Here is an 18177-nt window from a genome sequence, read left to right on the forward strand (position 1 = left end):
ATCATGCACTAGGACAATGCGTGGTAACAGAAGCTGCAGAATGCTACAAAAATGTTAACACTGTGTTAAACTTGAACATTTTAACATATGAATCAAGTGCTAAACACCATAGGAGCATGTCGGGTCATGCTTGAAATCTGCAAAAATGTAACAGCTAAAATGTGTTAGTCACATGATAGAAATGCAAGCATTACATGTTAACTGATGCTTGCATATTGGAAGTATGCTAAACATGATGAAAATATACTAGCAATATGGAAATGCATGATAACAATGTTCCAAGCATGCTAAGACATGCTAATTCATGTCAACAAAGTGTAAAAACATGTTAACTATATATGCTAAACATGCTAGCAAACAACTAACAAGCTAATCTGTGCTGTCAATGTGAAAACATATTAACCATTTGTTAAAACATGCTAGCATCAGGCTAACTCTACAAACAAGCTAATCTGCACTATCAACATGTTAACCATGCTACAATTTTGCTAACTGGTGTTAGAAAAAATACTAAACAGGCCATTCATATGCTAGAAACATTTTAGCATAGTGTGAGTTTGAAAATGCTAGTAATAACTATATGGGTGCTTTCACACCTAAACTTTTTTTTCGGAACCTGTCTCGTTTGCCCAGTTAGCGTGGTTTGTTTAGCATATGTGAATATATCAATCGCGCTCAGATCCGCACCAAAACAATCAATCTGAAATCGCATGAATGAGGTGGTCTTGACTTGATTGAAACGAACTCTGGAGCGGATTGATTGTAGTGAGAAAGCAATACAATCCAAGCCTGACTTCTCTGACCACATTTCTAGAACTGCTCGATCGTGCAGATTTGCACTCTATAACATCAGAAAGATCCGACCCTTCTTATCTGAACATGCAGCTCAACTCCTTGTTCAAGCTCTTGTTCTCTCCAAACTGGATTACTGTAACACTCTACTAGCTGGGCTTCCAGCTAACTCTATCAAACCTCTTCAACTGCTCCAGAATGCAGCAGCACGAGTGGTCTTCAATTAACCTAAAAGAGCACGTCACTCCGCTGCTAGTCCGTTTGCACTGGCTGCCAGTTGCTGCTCGCATCAAATTCAAAGCTCTGATGTTTGCTTACAAAGTGACTTCTGGCCTTGCTCATTCTTATCTGCTCTCGCTTCTGCAGATCTATGTGCCCTCCAGAAACGCCTCGTGATTCCATCCCAAAGAGGGAAGAAATCACTTTCGCGAACGCTCACGCTCAATCTGCCCAGTTGGTGGAATGAACTCCCTAACTGCATCAGAACGGCAGAGTCACTCGCTACTTTCAAGAAACGAATAAAAACTCAACTATTTAGTCTCCACTACACTTCCTAATCTGCAATTGCCTCTCTGAATATCACACTAACTGTACCAAAAAAATAAATAAATAAATAAATACTAATACTACTAATACTTCCCTTCTTAGACTTTACAGACCTGAAACTTGCCTATAGCACTTATTCATTGTTGCTCTTAGTTGTGTAAATTGCTTCCTTGTCCTCATTTGTAAGTCGCTTTGGATAAAAGCGTCTGCTAAATGACTAAATGTAAATGTAAAAATGTAAATGTATATCACCGTGTATTATGGATATGTAATAGGCATACGGCTGTCATTCCAGACATCCCAAGTCTCCTGGAAGTTTCGGGAGTCTCCCGCAAATGCACAGATACTCCCGGATACCCACAAACGAGTGATAATCTTCTGGAAATCACACGTCTCCCTCCCGATCCTCAATTACGTCGCGCACCCTTCTCACCCCTCCCCACCGCATCCCTGCTCGCTCTTCAGACACGTCGCGTGCACCTCGTCAAACACCCTAAATCATTCTTTCTATTTCACACTGTTTAAACCAGGGGTCTCAAACTCAATTTACCTGGGGGCCGTAGGAGGCAAAGTCTGGGTGAGGCTGGGCCGCATAAGGGATTTCACAAAAAAAAAAGTCCTCAAATGTCATTATTAACAGTTTTAATTATTTCTTCTGAACATTAATAGAACAATGAGTGAAGATTATGAACAGTTCTTCTGAACATGGCATCTTTTGCCTACTTCTTGCTGCCAGAGACTTGACAGCGCTTCTTCTCACAAATCTGAACCACATTTGGCTTTAGAGCGGAAGCAGTTGAGACCCTCAGTATGGCTTGGGGGAACTCACTCAAAACTTCCATTCCCGCCTCACCTAAAAAAAGGCGTATATATGTATAAATAAAACACCCCCACCCCACTCCAGTCACATCATTCTGTACCAGTCTGTATCTACCTATAATATATATAAGATGCAGGCTGTAGCTAGGTAGGTGGCAGGCTGCAGATAGGTAGCTAAGTGGCAGGCAGGGGCGGGAACAGCTTACCTTGGTTCTGGCCGGCGCAAGTTCCCTCCTTACACTTCCCGGCCATCACAACGTCTAACAAAGGGGCGGGGGTGCGTGGTGACGTCATCGGCATCCCCGCCCCTTTGTTTACATGGCGGGCGGGGAATGCCAGTGACCGATGTGTACGGATGGAATCAGCGGAGCAGGGAGCGCTCTCTCTCCCCGCTCCGCTGATTCTGTCAGTGTACAGCGGTCAGCGCGGGCCACAAAATATTGCACTGAGGGCCGCAAATGGCCCGCGGGCCGCGAGTTTGAGACCCCTGGTTTAAACTGTACAACACCATTTACGGCCCTGCTTAAACCAGCCTAGGCTGGGCTGCTTTTCCCAAACAACAACATAACTGTGTGGCTCAACTATCATAATACAATGCATCTATTGGGAAAAGAACGATGTAGTGACGAGTGTTTCCCAAAAACATAGATGCTTTCAGGGCTCAACAATAAGGACTGCCCGGTGGCCCAGGGCCAGCGTGAGAGACGCTTGGGACAGTAGACAGGATAATTACTGGACCGATTGGGACAGTGCTGCCTTGTCACTTACATTTAATTTGTTGCTACTATTTGTCAATTGCGTGCATTTTAAGTTGTGCTTTTAAGTCTTTAAACACTACCTTCTCTGTAATGTCGTACACACTATATTGCTTTTCAATTCCTCTTATCTGATTTGATGTTTTGAGCATGCTACTTTTTTCCGTAACCTAGTAACAACCAGTACAGCGTAGAAACGGCAACATGGCGGCAACATCAAATTATAAGGCTAAAAGAAAACGTCTGTTTCTAACATCTTGGAAGCAGACATTTAGGTGTGAACAACGTAATAAAAAAAAACGAAGTGATGTTTTACAGTTTGCTGTCAGTTTGACAAGTCAGCCACCTTTTGTTAAATAATTTCGAACCGCAATAAAATACCTCCACAATTTCCTCTGCTCTTTTTGTTTGCATAACACTTTCATTAACATTTTGTTGTTATTATTTAAAATATGCGGCAAAAAAATAGCTGTTAACTTCCCTTTTTTTTTGTTGGGGTCAGTGAAAATTTTGACAGGGCAAGTAAAAATCTGAACCACTGGCTCGTTCGGATCAGTAGAAAAAATCCTTAGCGTTAAACCATGGCTTTGTCGCAGATCCATCATTTGAACCATGTTAGTTATAGCATAAAATGGCTATAATGAGGCTCTAATGGGGTGGAGTAACTACTTCTATAGAGAAAAAAAAACATACTTTTATGTGCAAATTATATAGTTTTACACGCACACAGACAAAAAAAAATCAATATTAGTTTAGATAAAAACATGCACTCTTTTTCCATATTAATTGAAATATATGTAAATGGTGCATACAGGGCCTGTGTCTCTTTTACAAATATTATTGAGAATTTTTTATAATCTATTCTAAAACAAACCACTTAGCTAACACTTATTATAATCTCATATATTAATCACATAAATCACTAGGCTAATGATTGTAATTTACAGTAGGCCATTTACTAACAAAATAAAAAAAAATCCTACTTAATAATAATAATATTATTAATTATTATTATTTTTTCATTTATTTTTTGTTATTACTAATTTTACATTTTGACACATTCAAGCCATGCAGAAATCTTCTAATCAACAGAACTATGTTGTCTATGTCATATACAGTACAGATACATTTCTTACTTTAAACAGGTACAATAACCTAATCAAAAGCATTAACGTATGCTTTATATTTTCGTTTTAACAAGCGTTGGAGACGTGATGTAAATTCTGCTTTTAAATAATAGGTCACCTATAGCTTTCGTCATGAGTCACAGCTGCCTTTAAAATGGCATAAATGTTTAAAAAGTGCACAATTGTCAATTTGAAGATCGCTAAAACTGAACTGTAAAAAATACTTCGAAAGCAAATTACACCTAAAAGAGATGACCTTAATGCTTTTTTAAATCATTCCAAGTTTAAATGTTGGAATGTTCTAAATGAATAGGGCAAATGGGCGATACTGGGGAATAGAAAACAACCAGGAACCATGCTTCTATGCTTCTAACTACAGCTCTAGAAGTGTATTTGCAAGCGTGCAAGTTTGCAAATGTTCGTTGGAACAACGGATTTGGGAAACGCCAAATCAACAAACTATGTTTGTAAGGACGGATCCTGCGACTTTAGTTGGTTAACGATGGTTTTTGGAAACGCACTCCTGGTTGGCTGGTTTTAGCTGGTGGACCAGTTTGGTTTTAGAAGGGTCTTGGCAATTTTCAGGCTGGTTTTCAGTTATTTCCAGCCTGGTCTTAGCTAATCAGGCTGGAAGATGACCAGCTAAAACCAGCTTGACCAGCCTAGTCAGGCAAAACCAGCTAGTTCCAGCTTAAACTAGGCTTATCAAGATGGTTTTAGATGGTAATTTTCCAGCCTGACCAGCTAAGACCAGCCTGGAAATGGCCCAAACCCCTCTAAAACCAGGCTGTTTGACCAGCTAAAAGGTTGGTTTAAGCTGTGTTTTTTTCAGTAGGGTGATCCTAGTTTATTATTTAATCATTTTAGAATTAAAAATTTATAAAGTCAAATTGTTTCAATTAATTCAAATGTAAAGTTTTCTACAGTGATTGTAGTGAATAGAAACTAAAGTGTGAATCTGGAAGGTTCTGTTAAAGAATAGACCTCTACATGACAACAAACCGTTTAAGAAAAAAATAAATGAAGAGTGTTTTATTACACAGATTCATTACCTGTTGAGGTTTTCAGTGTGGGGATCTGGAAAGAATGAAAAATACAGATTATTAAATACCTCATAAAATTAATAGTTTTCCTTTTTACACTTTTATTCCTAAAATGGGAGGTTTGATGGAGGGAAATTCACTGATCTATCATTTTCTAATAGAGTCAGGCACTTTTGTGCAGAAAGTGACTTGTATATGAGAACTATTATAATTGGACAACTAATTGTAGTAGACTTTCATGAGTAGTCTCAAAATATTTCTGCTCCGTTTTCTCAGAAGAGCAAGACTCATTTTAATTGTACATATCATTTTATGTTTATTTTGTCTCCTCTCCTACACAAACATACTGTATATATAGATGAACTCATGACTAATCACCTGGTTGAACCTGGGTGACTTGTGTTGCAGCTTCTGTCATGGATCCTAAAAGAATGAACATACACAAAAATTACTAAGTACCTCAATAATTCACTTTATGAGGTGGGGTATTATTTGCTGACAAAAATACTCACAAGTTTCTTGGATTTATTCTTGGCACTTCTTAAAAACAGTAGGTTTTAATTCAAAGGTATGTCAGTACCTATCTTTGCAGTTGTTGTAGTTTCTGTGAAAGGAAAAACTGTTTAAATGATAATAAAAAAAAACCCTGTAAAATAAATAACACGCATGCAATGATTTTTTATAATTTTTTATATGTTGTGGAAACAAAAATGTGGATCTAAAATGAGAGTATTTATACTGTAATTCCAGGAGACAAATACTAAAATTCAACAGTAATCCACAGAATGAGGCATGAACAGCTGAAAAACATTATGCCTCTCTTCTGACATACTTTTGGGCCACCTGCTGTTCAAATGCATGAAATGAAATTTAAAGATGATTTTCTTTTCTTAGTTTTACAGGGAAACGAGTACTAACATAAAAAAGAAATCTTGGATGGACACCAACTGAAAACCTTTCAGAAGAAAAACAGTGGCATGCAGTGACATTTATAACGTGAAAACTATTATCTAGAAAATACATTCACTAAGCCAACAGCGGAAACAGCACTGGGAAAAATAAATAAATAAATAAATAAATAAAGTCTAACTATTAGAACAAATAAACAAAACACAACATCATTTATCTTTTTCCTGTGGTATTTATTTAGTAAATGTGTTTCCATCAAAGTTCAATATAATTCTTATTGGATAAAATATTATTCAAATCACTTAAGCAAATATACATTTTTATGTGCATTTTGACATTTTATTCACATCTTAAAGTTTCCATAAAGTGCAATAAGATATATGTGTAAAAAATGTCCAGATTTTCACAACATGTTACTGTTATTTTTCACAGTTAATTACATTAGTATCACTCACAGTAATGTCTTGTATTCATAATTTTATTGTGAAATTAGGGCAGGCATCATGATTAAAGCAAATTACTGTAAAATGGGCTATATCTTTTGCATGTAAGTTATAGGAATTTTTTTTTTATTTCATTCAACATAGCCATTAATACAAATAAACTTTTATACTAGTATGAGCACTTTTTGATATTTAGAAATAGCAGAATGTTATTGCAGCCTGTTTTGAAACAATATGAATGTCATAGTAAATTTTCATTTTTGGGTGCACTGCACCTTTAAATTTTATAAGGTTAATATGGAAATATGAAATCATTTTTAATGAACATAACTTTGTGCTCAGCCAAAAGCGTAATAAACTTAAACAAAAGTAATTGATTCATAAAACCAAACACTGTGAAACACCTAAAATGATTTCAAAGTCAGGGTAAATGCCAGAATGAATAACCAAGGAAAGCCTGCTTCAAGTAAAATATAGTTAATTCTGTGAAATCACAGTAATGGACTTTACTATCTACTGTGAAGTTACACTATATGGGTGTATTTTCACAGTAATTTAATGTAACAAAATCACAGTAAATTACTGTGAACTACCTCTCTTTAATTTGCTGTGATTTTACATACAGTATTTTACTGTGAAAAGTAATGCAAATATTAGCCAGTAATTTACTGTGAATTTAAGGTCAGATTTTTTACAGTGTATGTGTAAAAACATGAACAGAAATAGATACTGAGTAATAAAAAAAAGATTAAACATTCAAAATATAATTTCAATAGACAAAAGTACAGTAATAGTTAAGCAACAATTTTAAATAAAAACAACAAGATTAAGACATCTGCTTGTGTATCTGCGTGCAAATATGTACAATATAAAACAATATTGATCCTTTTTCCAATTCAAAAGCATAACTTCTTGTCAATCTAAATCAATCAAAAATTTTGTTCTTCCTTGTGTGCATTGAATAGACGTCAATGTTTGTTTATTTAAAGTTATCTCAAAAGTTATACTTAAAGTTATCTCTATTTCATTAGTAATGTCCTAAAAGAGATGATCAAGGTTTTATGACAAAGATGTTAACCAGCAATGTTTATATAAACCTATAAACCTGTTGTTTATTTAGTTACGTCATATTGTATTTCTTCTGTCATTTAAGTTTTAAAGTAAGATGCACATCTAACATTTCATAAAACACAAGCATGATGAGAAAAAGAGCTATAAAAACAGTCCAATTTCATGAAGAAACAAAACTATATTATGTGTTGTCAGAGAAGTGGCTAATTCATGTTATTTCATTCATATGAAAACATACCATTTTTAAAGTAGGCTCCCTACCCCTAAATCTACCCCTTATTGGAGTATGAGCTAATCAAAGTAAAATATATGAATGAAATAATCGTATTTAATGCGAATTAGCCACTAAATCAAAAAGTTACACATTGCCTTGAGATTGCATTGGAAAATCATTGATTAATTAATTAGGATAAATGAATACTATATTAGTTTGATTATAATAAATGTTTTTGTGTACATAATTGTGTGTGAATATGTTATATAAGTATGTTTAGCAAGCTGAGGGGTGATTAAATTGGGAGGTTTTTCTTCATGTGAAGCATCGACTTTCTGAGGTTTTATTTTCTGATCACGGCTGCACCTTTTTGACACGTCTTTTCTTTATCTCGAAGTTACCTGACAGCCCACGACTGACCAGTTCTTGTTTTATCTGAAACACAGATGGACAGACAGATTAAAATGGACTTTATTTGCATCAAACTCCACTTGTTATCAATGTCCATTAAAAATAAAATTCCCAATTGACTTACTTGCTGCAGAACAGCCTCCAGGTTATTACTCTGTGTCAGGTCTAAATACGACGTGAGCTTAAATTGGGTTCCTATGATATTTTCTAAAGAGAAACATAAACATAATTACACATTTTAACATTTGTACAGCAAACAAACCAACATGTAAAACTTATTAAACATCTACCTAATCCTTTGTTTGAGATGAAGGCCCAGCGACCGGGAACGTTTACATTAGTCGTGTTCTTGAGGCTTCTGTAGTTGCCATTAATTGAATCAGGGATCACAAAGTTGCTTACTGAGTTCATTGTGTTGTATCCGGCCTATTAAAACATGAAATCCAAATGTTATGAAAACATGCAGAGTTGATGTGGAGTACAGAATGAAATCTTGTCATGTTTGTTTCACCTCCATTGTTTCATATAAGACAGCACAGTCTCCATAATTCATTAAAAAGAAAGACCAATCACCGCCTGAAATTAAAACCACTTGGAACAGAATTGCCTGAAAAGAAACAACATGTCATCATAATGCAAAGATTACAGAGCCTGTGACCTCAATAGGTAAACAAATAAATGACTTTTACCGGATTTGGTTGTAGATTGTATCTCCAAGTGGCAACAAAGACCCAGGAAGCATTGAAGTTTGTTGGAGAGAAATATTGGTTTACTTCCTGAGTGGCGCGGTCGAGCACACTTCCATTAGTGTACTGCTGATATGAGAATACTCCAGTGTGATAATCATCATAGTCATTCCAGAGCGGAGCAATGAAATCATCATTTCCTCCGAAGGGATTGATGTCAACATTTAATGTTGGTGATATTGTGAATGAAAGAACTCCAGTATAAATAGCCTGAAATATGAGAAATCAATTTACATTCAGCAATAATCACAATCTAGCTTAATCACTGCATTTGCATTTAGACTTTGACAGAGAATTGAACTGAATTCTTACGTATAAGCTGTTGTATGTGTGGCCAAAGAATGTAAATGGGGTGGAAAGAGAAACAGGATATGAGTTTTCATCGTTATTAACGTGGTGTTCGGTGTCTCCTACAGTTGAGCCGAATGGATAGAATATTGCTGGAGCTGCCAAAATAACACAAAAATGTGTGCAGTTTAAGTCTAAATCTTTCTGATTCTGATGTGAACACAACAAATCCAAAAGCCAATAATATACCTGCCCATGCGTTGAAGGCCCAGCGACCGGGAACATTTACATTAGTCGTGCTCTTGAGGTTTCGGTAGTTGCCGTTAATTGAATCAGGAATTACAAACTTGCTTATTGAATTTATTGTGTCAAATCCAGCCTATGAAAGCAAATGTGTTTAATAAATACAGAGCTGATGGTGAAAATATATGACTGAATTTTAAATCCTGTGATGTTTTACCTCTGTTACTTCATATAACGCAGCACAGTCACCATAATTCATCAGAAAGAAAGAGCCACCACTGCCTGAAATTAAAACTACTTGGAACAAGATTTGCTAAAAAGAAAAGGAAAACAAATTAAATCATGATTCACTGTCTGTAATGTCTGTGACATGGAAGAAATAAAATAAATAACTTTTACCGGATTTGGCTGTAGATTGTACCTCCAGGTTGCGACAAAAACCCAAGAAGCTTGAAAGCTCACTGGAGAGAAATGCTGGTTTATATCCTGAGTGGCGCGGTTCAGCACACTTCCACTTGTGTACTGCTGATATGAAATCACACCAGTGAAATAATCATCAAAGTCATTCCAGAGCGCAGCAATGAAATCTTCTCGTCCTTTGAGGGGACTATAGTAAGGGCCTGATATTGCTGTCATTGTGAATGTCAGGAGTCCATTATAAATAACCTGTAATATGAGAAATCAATTTACATCCAGCAATAATCACAATCTGGCTTAATCACTGCATTTGCATTCAGACTTCGACTTGCAATGGAACTGAATTCTTACGTATAAGCTGTTGTATGTGTGGCCAAAGAATGTAAATGGGGTGGAAAGAGCAACAGAAACGTGGTTTTCAGAACCAGTTTCAGAATATTCAGTGTCTCCTACAGCCGAGCCGAATGGATAGAATATTGCTGGAGCTGAGGAGGGAAAAACACAAGAAATGCAAAGTCAGAAAGAATTGCGAGAATTGTGTAATAATTGCTGATTCTGAAATGAAGTCAGTAAATACCTGTCCACGGCTGTGCAGAAGTCATCGCAACAACTGTTAAAGAGAAAACATAAATAGATTAAATATTTTTGTGAAGTACAAGAAAATCACTCTGGTGTCATCAACAACTTGCTGTTTATCACCTGGAGGAACTGTTGTGGTTGTAAATTTGGTTGCTAAAACATATACAAAAATTTAAACAGCAACTAATTATTCATTAAACTCATTTCTTTAGATCAGTTTTCTTTTCTATAACTTTCACCAGAATAATTGAAGCTTTATTACCTGGTGGAACTGTTGTGGTTGTAAATGTGGTGGTTGCTGAAAAATGCACAATTTTTAACAGCAATGAATAGGTCATTAAACTCACTTAATTAGATCAGTTTTCTTTTCTATAACTTTCACACACACAAAAAAGATTTGTCATTGTAATATTAGGGCATGAGTAGGGCCAGACAGAATCTGCGGACGTTTTCTGCTATTTCTGCTGAGAATTTTGGTAAAAGTCAGCGGATTTCCGCGGAATAATTTTGAGAGTGTCATAACGAAAACCTTAATATATGAAATAAAAAATAATATCTTTTTAACTTTTATTTAATGTTTAAAATGCAAATCCAATTAGATTCACTTTTTTTGGTAAATAAAGCAAGTTTGTCATATAATATATTCAGCAAATGACAGAAAATATTGCCGTACAAACTGCATTATACATAAATCAGATGAACATTTTCACATTAGTCAATAATATTACAGAAATTAATTTAAAAAGTGAATAAATATAGATTTACACACATTTACTCAAGTAAATAAACAGAATTAATGATGGGCTAAAAATTGGCGGAATTCTGCGCGCACAGATTCCAGATGGGCCTAAGCATGAGGTACAGATGAGAGGAAAGTCGTCACCTTAGAATTATAAGGTTCTATTTAACATTTTTGTCAAAATTGAGTTATTGACATATTATTATTAAATGACAACTTATTTACATTATGGGATGTTTTTTTTATTAAGTTGTGTGAGACTTTTTATTTAAAAAAACAAATGTTACACACATACTGTTTGCTGTATAAATGCAAAAACTTTGAAGCTCAATATCTCAAAATCATTCAGAACGCAGATAGAACCTTATAATTCCAAGGTGACAAAGTGGCTCCATATGTAAATAAACAGTCAGAAACATGAGCAGCTAACACAACCAATGACCAACAAACAACGGCAGAAGCATACATTAGGACTTATATACAAGTAAAAACAATGGGCTAAAAAGAAAACAAGGCCAGAGTACAAAGCCAGGGTGGAGCCGGCAGGACAGAAAACCAGAAAATAAGGCAGATAAAACACTTCTGTAAAGAGCACTAAACATTAATACCTGGTGTAACTGTGCTGGATCTCAGTGTGGCGTTTGCTAAAATAATGAACACAAATAAAAACACCAGTGATTAATGAATTAAACCTATACTTCACGAGTGCTGTTTTCGTTCCAATAATTGTTTTCAATAATTTATTTCCAAAAATATTTGTCACCAGAAGCAAACCAGCCTAAACATCCACATGATTAAGATGAGCCCACGAAATCCTATAGATGACACTCCATCCACTACCAGTACCAGTCAACTGTACTACACTACCCATAATCCACTGCACTGATTGTTATTCCCATTGCTCAACAACACTAAATCAAAACTTTAAGACTGAAATTACAATACATGGCTTTCAGAATAACCTTTTTTTTTTTAAATACTGTAAATAGTAGACTTTAAAGTGAGCAATTCCAGCGTTATAGATGTGACATTTGCAATAAAATCTCAAAACATAAATTCACAGAGAAAGTATATTTTAACATTATAATAAAACATATGCTTATATTTTCCAAAACAACTCACCAAAGAGTTATGGGGTCAGAAAAATATCAATCTCTATAGTTTAAATGAGGAAAATAAACATGCTATATGGATGTCACGAAAAAAGTTAGCGAGTTTAAAGTATAGGGGGTCCTAAAAGTCTGAAAACCCCTGCTCTAAAGAACAAAATCTATTGATTTTATTTTATTTTACATTTAAGCATTTTCTGAGGAAAAAGCTTGGTTGTAGATGTGACGTATCTCCAATGAGCATGTGACAGGAAGGAAAAAATTGTTTCGACATTTCCCTTCGGTCATTAGAGTTTGCGTCATCAAATTCGGAGCTCCTATTGCTTCTTCAATTCAATTCAATTCAGCTTTTTTTGTATAGCGCTTTTACAATGTAGATTGTGTCAAAGCAGCTTCACATAAATGGTCATAGTAACTGGAACAGTGTGGTTCAGTAACTGTAACAGTGTGGTTCAGGTTTTAGTGTTTAAGTTCAGTTCAGTTTAGCTCAGTTCAGTGTGATTTAATCATTACTGAGAGTTCAAACACTGAAGAGCAAATTCATCGATGCATAGCTCTACCAATCCTGAACCATGCGAGGCAGTGGCGACAGCGGAGAGGGGAAAAAAAAACTTCACCTGATGGGAGTGAAGAAAAAAAACCTTGAGAGAACCAGACTCTCAAGTCTTGAGTTGATGCTCATCGCAGCTGTTGTCACACTGCAGGAAAGTGGCTGAAATCTTCTGACACTTGCCAGAACTTCATCAGAGGAAAAATCTAATCGCAACGGGCACTAAGCAGCTGTCTATGAATGCGTCTGTAAGAGGCTAAATTATCATATGCATTTGTTTATGACAAAACATGTATTTTCGACTCAAGAAGGTCCATACTGACTACAAAGGCGAACTGATAAGATCAGGGCCTGTTGTGTGGACTTTGGGGGTTTTATGATGTGGTCACATGTTGATTGGTCAGTTTGAATGTCTTGAATGGCTTTAGTCACATGGTCAAGAAAGATACAAAATAGGTGGTAAACTCAAGCTCTGTCTCTTTTCCTGCCCTCTCTTTTCCTGGCCTGATTCTCTCCTGCTCTGCTCCTCTCCTCCTCTGGAGTCTATCTTCTCTGACTCTACTGCAATCAGGCTTCTGGGCCTGCTCTCTTTGTCTCTCTCTCTCCCTCCCCCTGTGTCTCTCCTTTTACCTCTGGTAACTTTAATTTTACATTTAAGCTGGGTACAATTAATATCATATATTTTATCATTTTATATTTTATCATTTTATACAGTTGTAACGAACAAACGTTACATGCTTTAATTGTTGTTTTAGTTTCCTGTGATGTGAGAAGCACTGGTGGCAATATTACTACAGGCCACTAGGTTGCACTAGAGGGGAGTGAGAACTATATTCCAGCTCACCATAGAGCAAGTGAGTCGTGTTTGGTAGAGGGAACCACATGGTGAACTGAGGCTACCGACCCACTCCGGTTCTGATTGTTTTTGAGAACATTATTGTTGCTGCTCAAATGTGAGTATTGAATACGTTTTGAGTTTGAAAGTATTTTCAATGGTTGGTTGTAATTTGCCCTATGTTTATTTCTTATGTAGACAGGACCTGTTGTCCTAGAGATGTTCAGATGAGGTGTTTGTTGGTGCTTTCAATGGACTGCAATGATTTGGTTTCAACGTTCTTTATGCTTCTCATTGGCAAATGAACTATATGTGTCTCATGTGATCTGCCTTTGGACTTATCACAAATTGCTTGTGAACAGGAAAAGGATACCGAATGCCAAGAGATCATGGTTAAAGCCAAAAGCCAGAGAACCACAGATCTGAAGAGGACTCATTATATTTGCAAGAATGGAGTCTTATTCAGGAGCATTCCAGATTCAAAGGAAGGCCAAAGACTACAGGTTGTAATCCCTGAGAAATTGAGAGAGGTAACTTTGTCTTATGCGCATGACAGTCCTTTAAGCGGTCATTTGGGTAGGTTCAAAACTCTTATGCGACTGCTAGAATTTGCATATTGGCCATCCATACGTACTGATGTTTGGGAACATTGCAAAATTTGTGAGAAATGTCAGCGGTACAAACCTACAAACCTAAAACCTGCTGGTGACCTACAAAGTGTGCCCATAGTTGAACCTGGGTATATGCTGGGTATGGACATCATGGGGCCGTTTCCACGGAGCTCACGCCAAAATGAGTATCTACTAGTTATAGTGGACTATTTTACTAAGTGGGTAGAGGTTTTTCCAATGAGAACTGCCAAGTCTAACACTATTGTACGGATTCTCATAGAAGAAATATTCACTAGATGGGGAACCCCAGCCTTCATCGTATCCGACCGAGGTAGGCAGTTTACCTCCAACCTGTTGGATCAGTTATGTAAACAGTGGCAAATAACTCCAAAACTCACCACCGCCTATCATCCTCAATCAAATCTTACAGAAAGAGTCAATCGAAATTTGAAAACCATGATTGCCATGTTTGTTGAACAAAACCACCGTACCTGGGATCAGTGGATATACGAGTTCAGATTTGCTCTGAATACTGCTTGGCATGAAAGTACTGGTTATTCACCTGCTGAGATAGCACTTGGACGACAGTTGAAGGGACCCCTACAGAGAGCCTTGCACAATCCCCCAGATCCTAACCAACCAGCATATAATACCCTAGAACGCCAAAAAATTCTATATGATGTAGTCAGAGACAATGTAGAGAAGGCACAGAGTAAGCAGAGGAAGTATTACAATATGAAGAGAAGAACTCAGAATTTTGAGGAGGGAGATTTGGTATGGGTAAGAACTCACCCTCTCTCTAAAGCTGATGATGCATTCATGGCTAAAATTTCTCCTAAATGGAAAGGCCCAGCTAGGATTGTGAAAAAGCTAGGACCGGTAAATTACAAGGTCACTATGTTATCAGATGTTGCGCAAGTAGATACTTATCATACACAAAACTTAAAAATTTGGCATGGTGCAGATTTTTAAAAAAAACACGGGGAGGGATGTATGTAACGAACAAACGTTACATGCTTTAATTGTTGTTTTAGTTTCCTGTGATGTGAGAAGCACTGGTGGCAATATTACTACAGGCCACTAGGTTGCACTAGAGGGGAGTGAGAACTGGATATATTCCAGCTCACCATAGAGCAAGTGAGTCGTGTTTGGTAGAGGGAACCACATGGTGAACTGAGGCTACCGACCCACTCCGGTTCTGATTGTTTTTGAGAACATTATTGTTGCTGCTCAAATGTGAGTATTGAATACGTTTTGAGTTTGAAAGTATTTTCAATGGTTGGTTGTAATTTGCCCTATGTTTATTTCTTATGTAGACAGGACCTGTTGTCCTAGAGATGTTCAGATGAGGTGTTTGTTGGTGCTTTCAATGGACTGCAATGATTTGGTTTCAACGTTCTTTATGCTTCTCATTGGCAAATGAACTATATGTGTACACGTGGAATGACGGTCAGTGACTCTTAAATTCATCATACTACCGTTTTCCCAGTGTGAAGAAGTGGATCTTATTGCATCGCACTCAAATCCATCTACGCAACATTCACCCAACTATCTATATCATTTACAAAGACTGTTTACATTCAATGACTGCTTGGTTTTGGTTATTGATTACTTTTGTTTGTGTGGACTAAATACTGTATACACATGTAGAGAAATTAAACAAGAAGGAAAAAGGGAAAAACAGGCTTGTGAAGTTTATTTTAATTTCAGTATGTGTGAAATAAAAATTCTGTGAACTCCCTCAGTGTAACATCTTGCATGCATAGAGGTGGTGTTACACAGTTATTTTGTAATTAATTCAGTTGTAACCATAGAGAATTATTGTCATTAAATCATTTCATTTTCAAGTATTTGTGAATTACTTTTGATTTAACATCAACACTTAATTGTTCCATATAGCAATACAATACAATCACATAATATCAACGCTCTCCCACATTTATAGCTATTAATACTGCCCTTATTTCCGTTTTTGGTATGAGATTGCAGAAGAATGGTTTGACTAGAAATGTACAGTTTTTTACCATCATGCTGATGACTTTTTAGTCGCTCGGCAGAACTACAGTTCGAACCGCTGTGGTTTAAAGAACGTTCTTACACGTCAAACCAACAAAGATCACCGAATGTAGTCTAGGATTTCAGGAATCTTTCAGGATTTCCCAAATTTGTCTCAGATGACAGAATCGTTTTCTGGAATCTCACATTGTGAGCAGGGCTTCAAGTGCTAAATGAGACCTGCTGGTCGTTTCTGAAAGTATGAACACAGTGGTGTAACTGCAAACAGCCTGTATTTATAATAACAGTGTTACTGCCAGCATTGCAAGTGGCCCCTGATGACAGTGACTAATGGAAATATAAATATTTATAATACAATATTATTACCGCTGGGATTCTTGACAGCAGTAAATCAATACATACATTTGCAAAAACACCTTTTGTGCTTCAATAGACAAAAGGTAAAGCTTTTGTCAAGAGTTTCTGAGGTTCTGGATTGTTTGTTGTTTATAAGTGTACAAACACTATTAAATATCCCATAAATTCCAAGCGGCAACCTCCCGCTCTACCTCGGGAAGCCAATACAGAAGTAACTGACACTGCAATTTATCAAAATTCTGCTAGTCCTGGCTCCATAATAGAGTGAATTTCAATTGAGTCCACTGTTAGAATGACCAACTTTACAACAGAAAAAAGGTGTTTACAGCCAAAGAACGATTTTGGTTCATGTAGCTAATATTACCTTTCATGACAACTGTGAGGGGGGTGCATTTTTTTATAACTCATCCGTTTCCTTTATATTAAGTTATATTAAGTTTGCATAATTAAGGGCGTGGCCACTTGAGTGACAGCTAGGTCTCGCTGGTTGCTGTCAATTCACCTCAACTGACTCCGGCAGATTAGCCGCTGATGTCGGCACGTTCATCGTATTTTTGCGTTGTTTTATGTGCCTTTACACAGTCAGTTGCCTTTAGGAATTATTTCTTACAATTATAAGAAGATATGGCCTGCTGTGTGCACTTAAGTGTGCTCACAAACCATTCACGTGACCTGCATTTCACAGGTGAGTGAAATTATATACTTATATACCATGTCTATTAATGCATTGGTCTAATTTAAGATTATTTATCATTTTTAATGTTCTTTAGAGCTTTAATGCACTCTGATCATGACTGATCAGCTGTAGGCTCTAGAACAGTCATCTAAAGCGTACAATGTCATGCTGCATTTCATCAATAGTCTTGCATTTACAAGCACAGACTATTTTTAAGTGTTTGGAAGTAATTCATGTTTTCCTCCTGTAGAAAAACGTCATAAAAGAACAATGCTTAGTGGCTCTGTGTATTACAACAGTGTCACAACCAAGCACATGTGGTCAGAACACAAATGAGCCACAGGTAATTAAAGCCTGTCTAAGCAGAATGCCAGCAGGCGTCTGTAGCTTCACTCACGCTCCGCCTCTTTGCCCTTATTTGGTATTCCTCCGTTGGTGCCATGACGCGCGAACAAAGTGCTGACAGTTGGCCACGCCTACTGGTATAGCTTCTTTTGGGTTCTTCATAAACCTATGGGTGATGTCACGGATACTACTTCCATATCTTTTACAGTTTATGATAAATTCACATGTGTTGAAAGAAAGAAAAGCCAATTCCCTTAATTTTCTGAAAAAAATCTGCTACCTGCAATATTCTAGTTTCTTTAAACTTAATTCTCAAACTTAAACTCTCTTTATTTAGATGTGTTAATTATTTATTTTGTTAACATGCTTGTGTACTTCTAAGTGTATTTCAAAGTTGTTGCGGGGATGAGGAAAAAAGCAAACATTTTTTTTTTCTTTAGCAGGCTCTGATCTACGATCTGCAACTGTACCTGCATCACATGATCATTTGAAGATCAGTTTAACTAGGAAAACCTTTAGTGCATGCCAGTCATTCC

General features: G+C 36.6%; 2 protein-coding genes and 1 long non-coding RNA gene across 3 annotated transcripts in view; 1 reads left to right on the forward strand and 2 right to left on the reverse strand.

The window, feature by feature from the left end:
* Positions 1 to 5869, reverse strand: part of LOC100332535 (uncharacterized) — a 32432-nt gene extending 26563 nt beyond the window's left edge. Inside the window, exons 1-3 of the mRNA XM_073918894.1 lie at positions 5595 to 5869; positions 5461 to 5505; positions 5092 to 5116 (exon numbers count right to left, since the gene is read on the reverse strand). The gene's annotated coding sequence lies outside the window, so the exon portion shown is untranslated. The remainder of the gene's footprint in view (positions 1 to 5091; positions 5117 to 5460; positions 5506 to 5594) is intronic.
* A 437-nt stretch (positions 5870 to 6306) lies between these two features.
* The window catches only part of LOC101882968 (uncharacterized), a 33214-nt gene continuing 21343 nt past the window's right edge, over positions 6307 to 18177 (reverse strand). The window contains exons 30-42 of the mRNA XM_073918893.1: positions 11751 to 11786; positions 10666 to 10701; positions 10402 to 10434; positions 10176 to 10309; positions 9807 to 10073; positions 9625 to 9720; positions 9414 to 9543; positions 9189 to 9322; positions 8820 to 9086; positions 8642 to 8737; positions 8421 to 8556; positions 8255 to 8337; positions 6307 to 8154 (exon numbers count right to left, since the gene is read on the reverse strand). Of these exons, the coding sequence (XP_073774994.1) occupies positions 8074 to 8154; positions 8255 to 8337; positions 8421 to 8556; positions 8642 to 8737; positions 8820 to 9086; positions 9189 to 9322; positions 9414 to 9543; positions 9625 to 9720; positions 9807 to 10073; positions 10176 to 10309; positions 10402 to 10434; positions 10666 to 10701; positions 11751 to 11786 (1529 nt within the window). The 3' untranslated portion in view covers positions 6307 to 8073. The remainder of the gene's footprint in view (positions 8155 to 8254; positions 8338 to 8420; positions 8557 to 8641; positions 8738 to 8819; positions 9087 to 9188; positions 9323 to 9413; positions 9544 to 9624; positions 9721 to 9806; positions 10074 to 10175; positions 10310 to 10401; positions 10435 to 10665; positions 10702 to 11750; positions 11787 to 18177) is intronic.
* On the forward strand, positions 15384 to 16097 carry LOC137488341 (uncharacterized). The gene is made up of 2 exons (XR_011007366.2): positions 15384 to 15483; positions 15564 to 16097. It is a non-coding gene; the product is annotated as an uncharacterized lncRNA (long non-coding RNA).

The sequence above is a fragment of the Danio rerio genome, chromosome 12, assembly GCF_049306965.1.
Source record: "Danio rerio strain Tuebingen ecotype United States chromosome 12, GRCz12tu, whole genome shotgun sequence".
NCBI classification, from domain to species: Eukaryota; Metazoa; Chordata; class Actinopteri; order Cypriniformes; family Danionidae; genus Danio; species Danio rerio.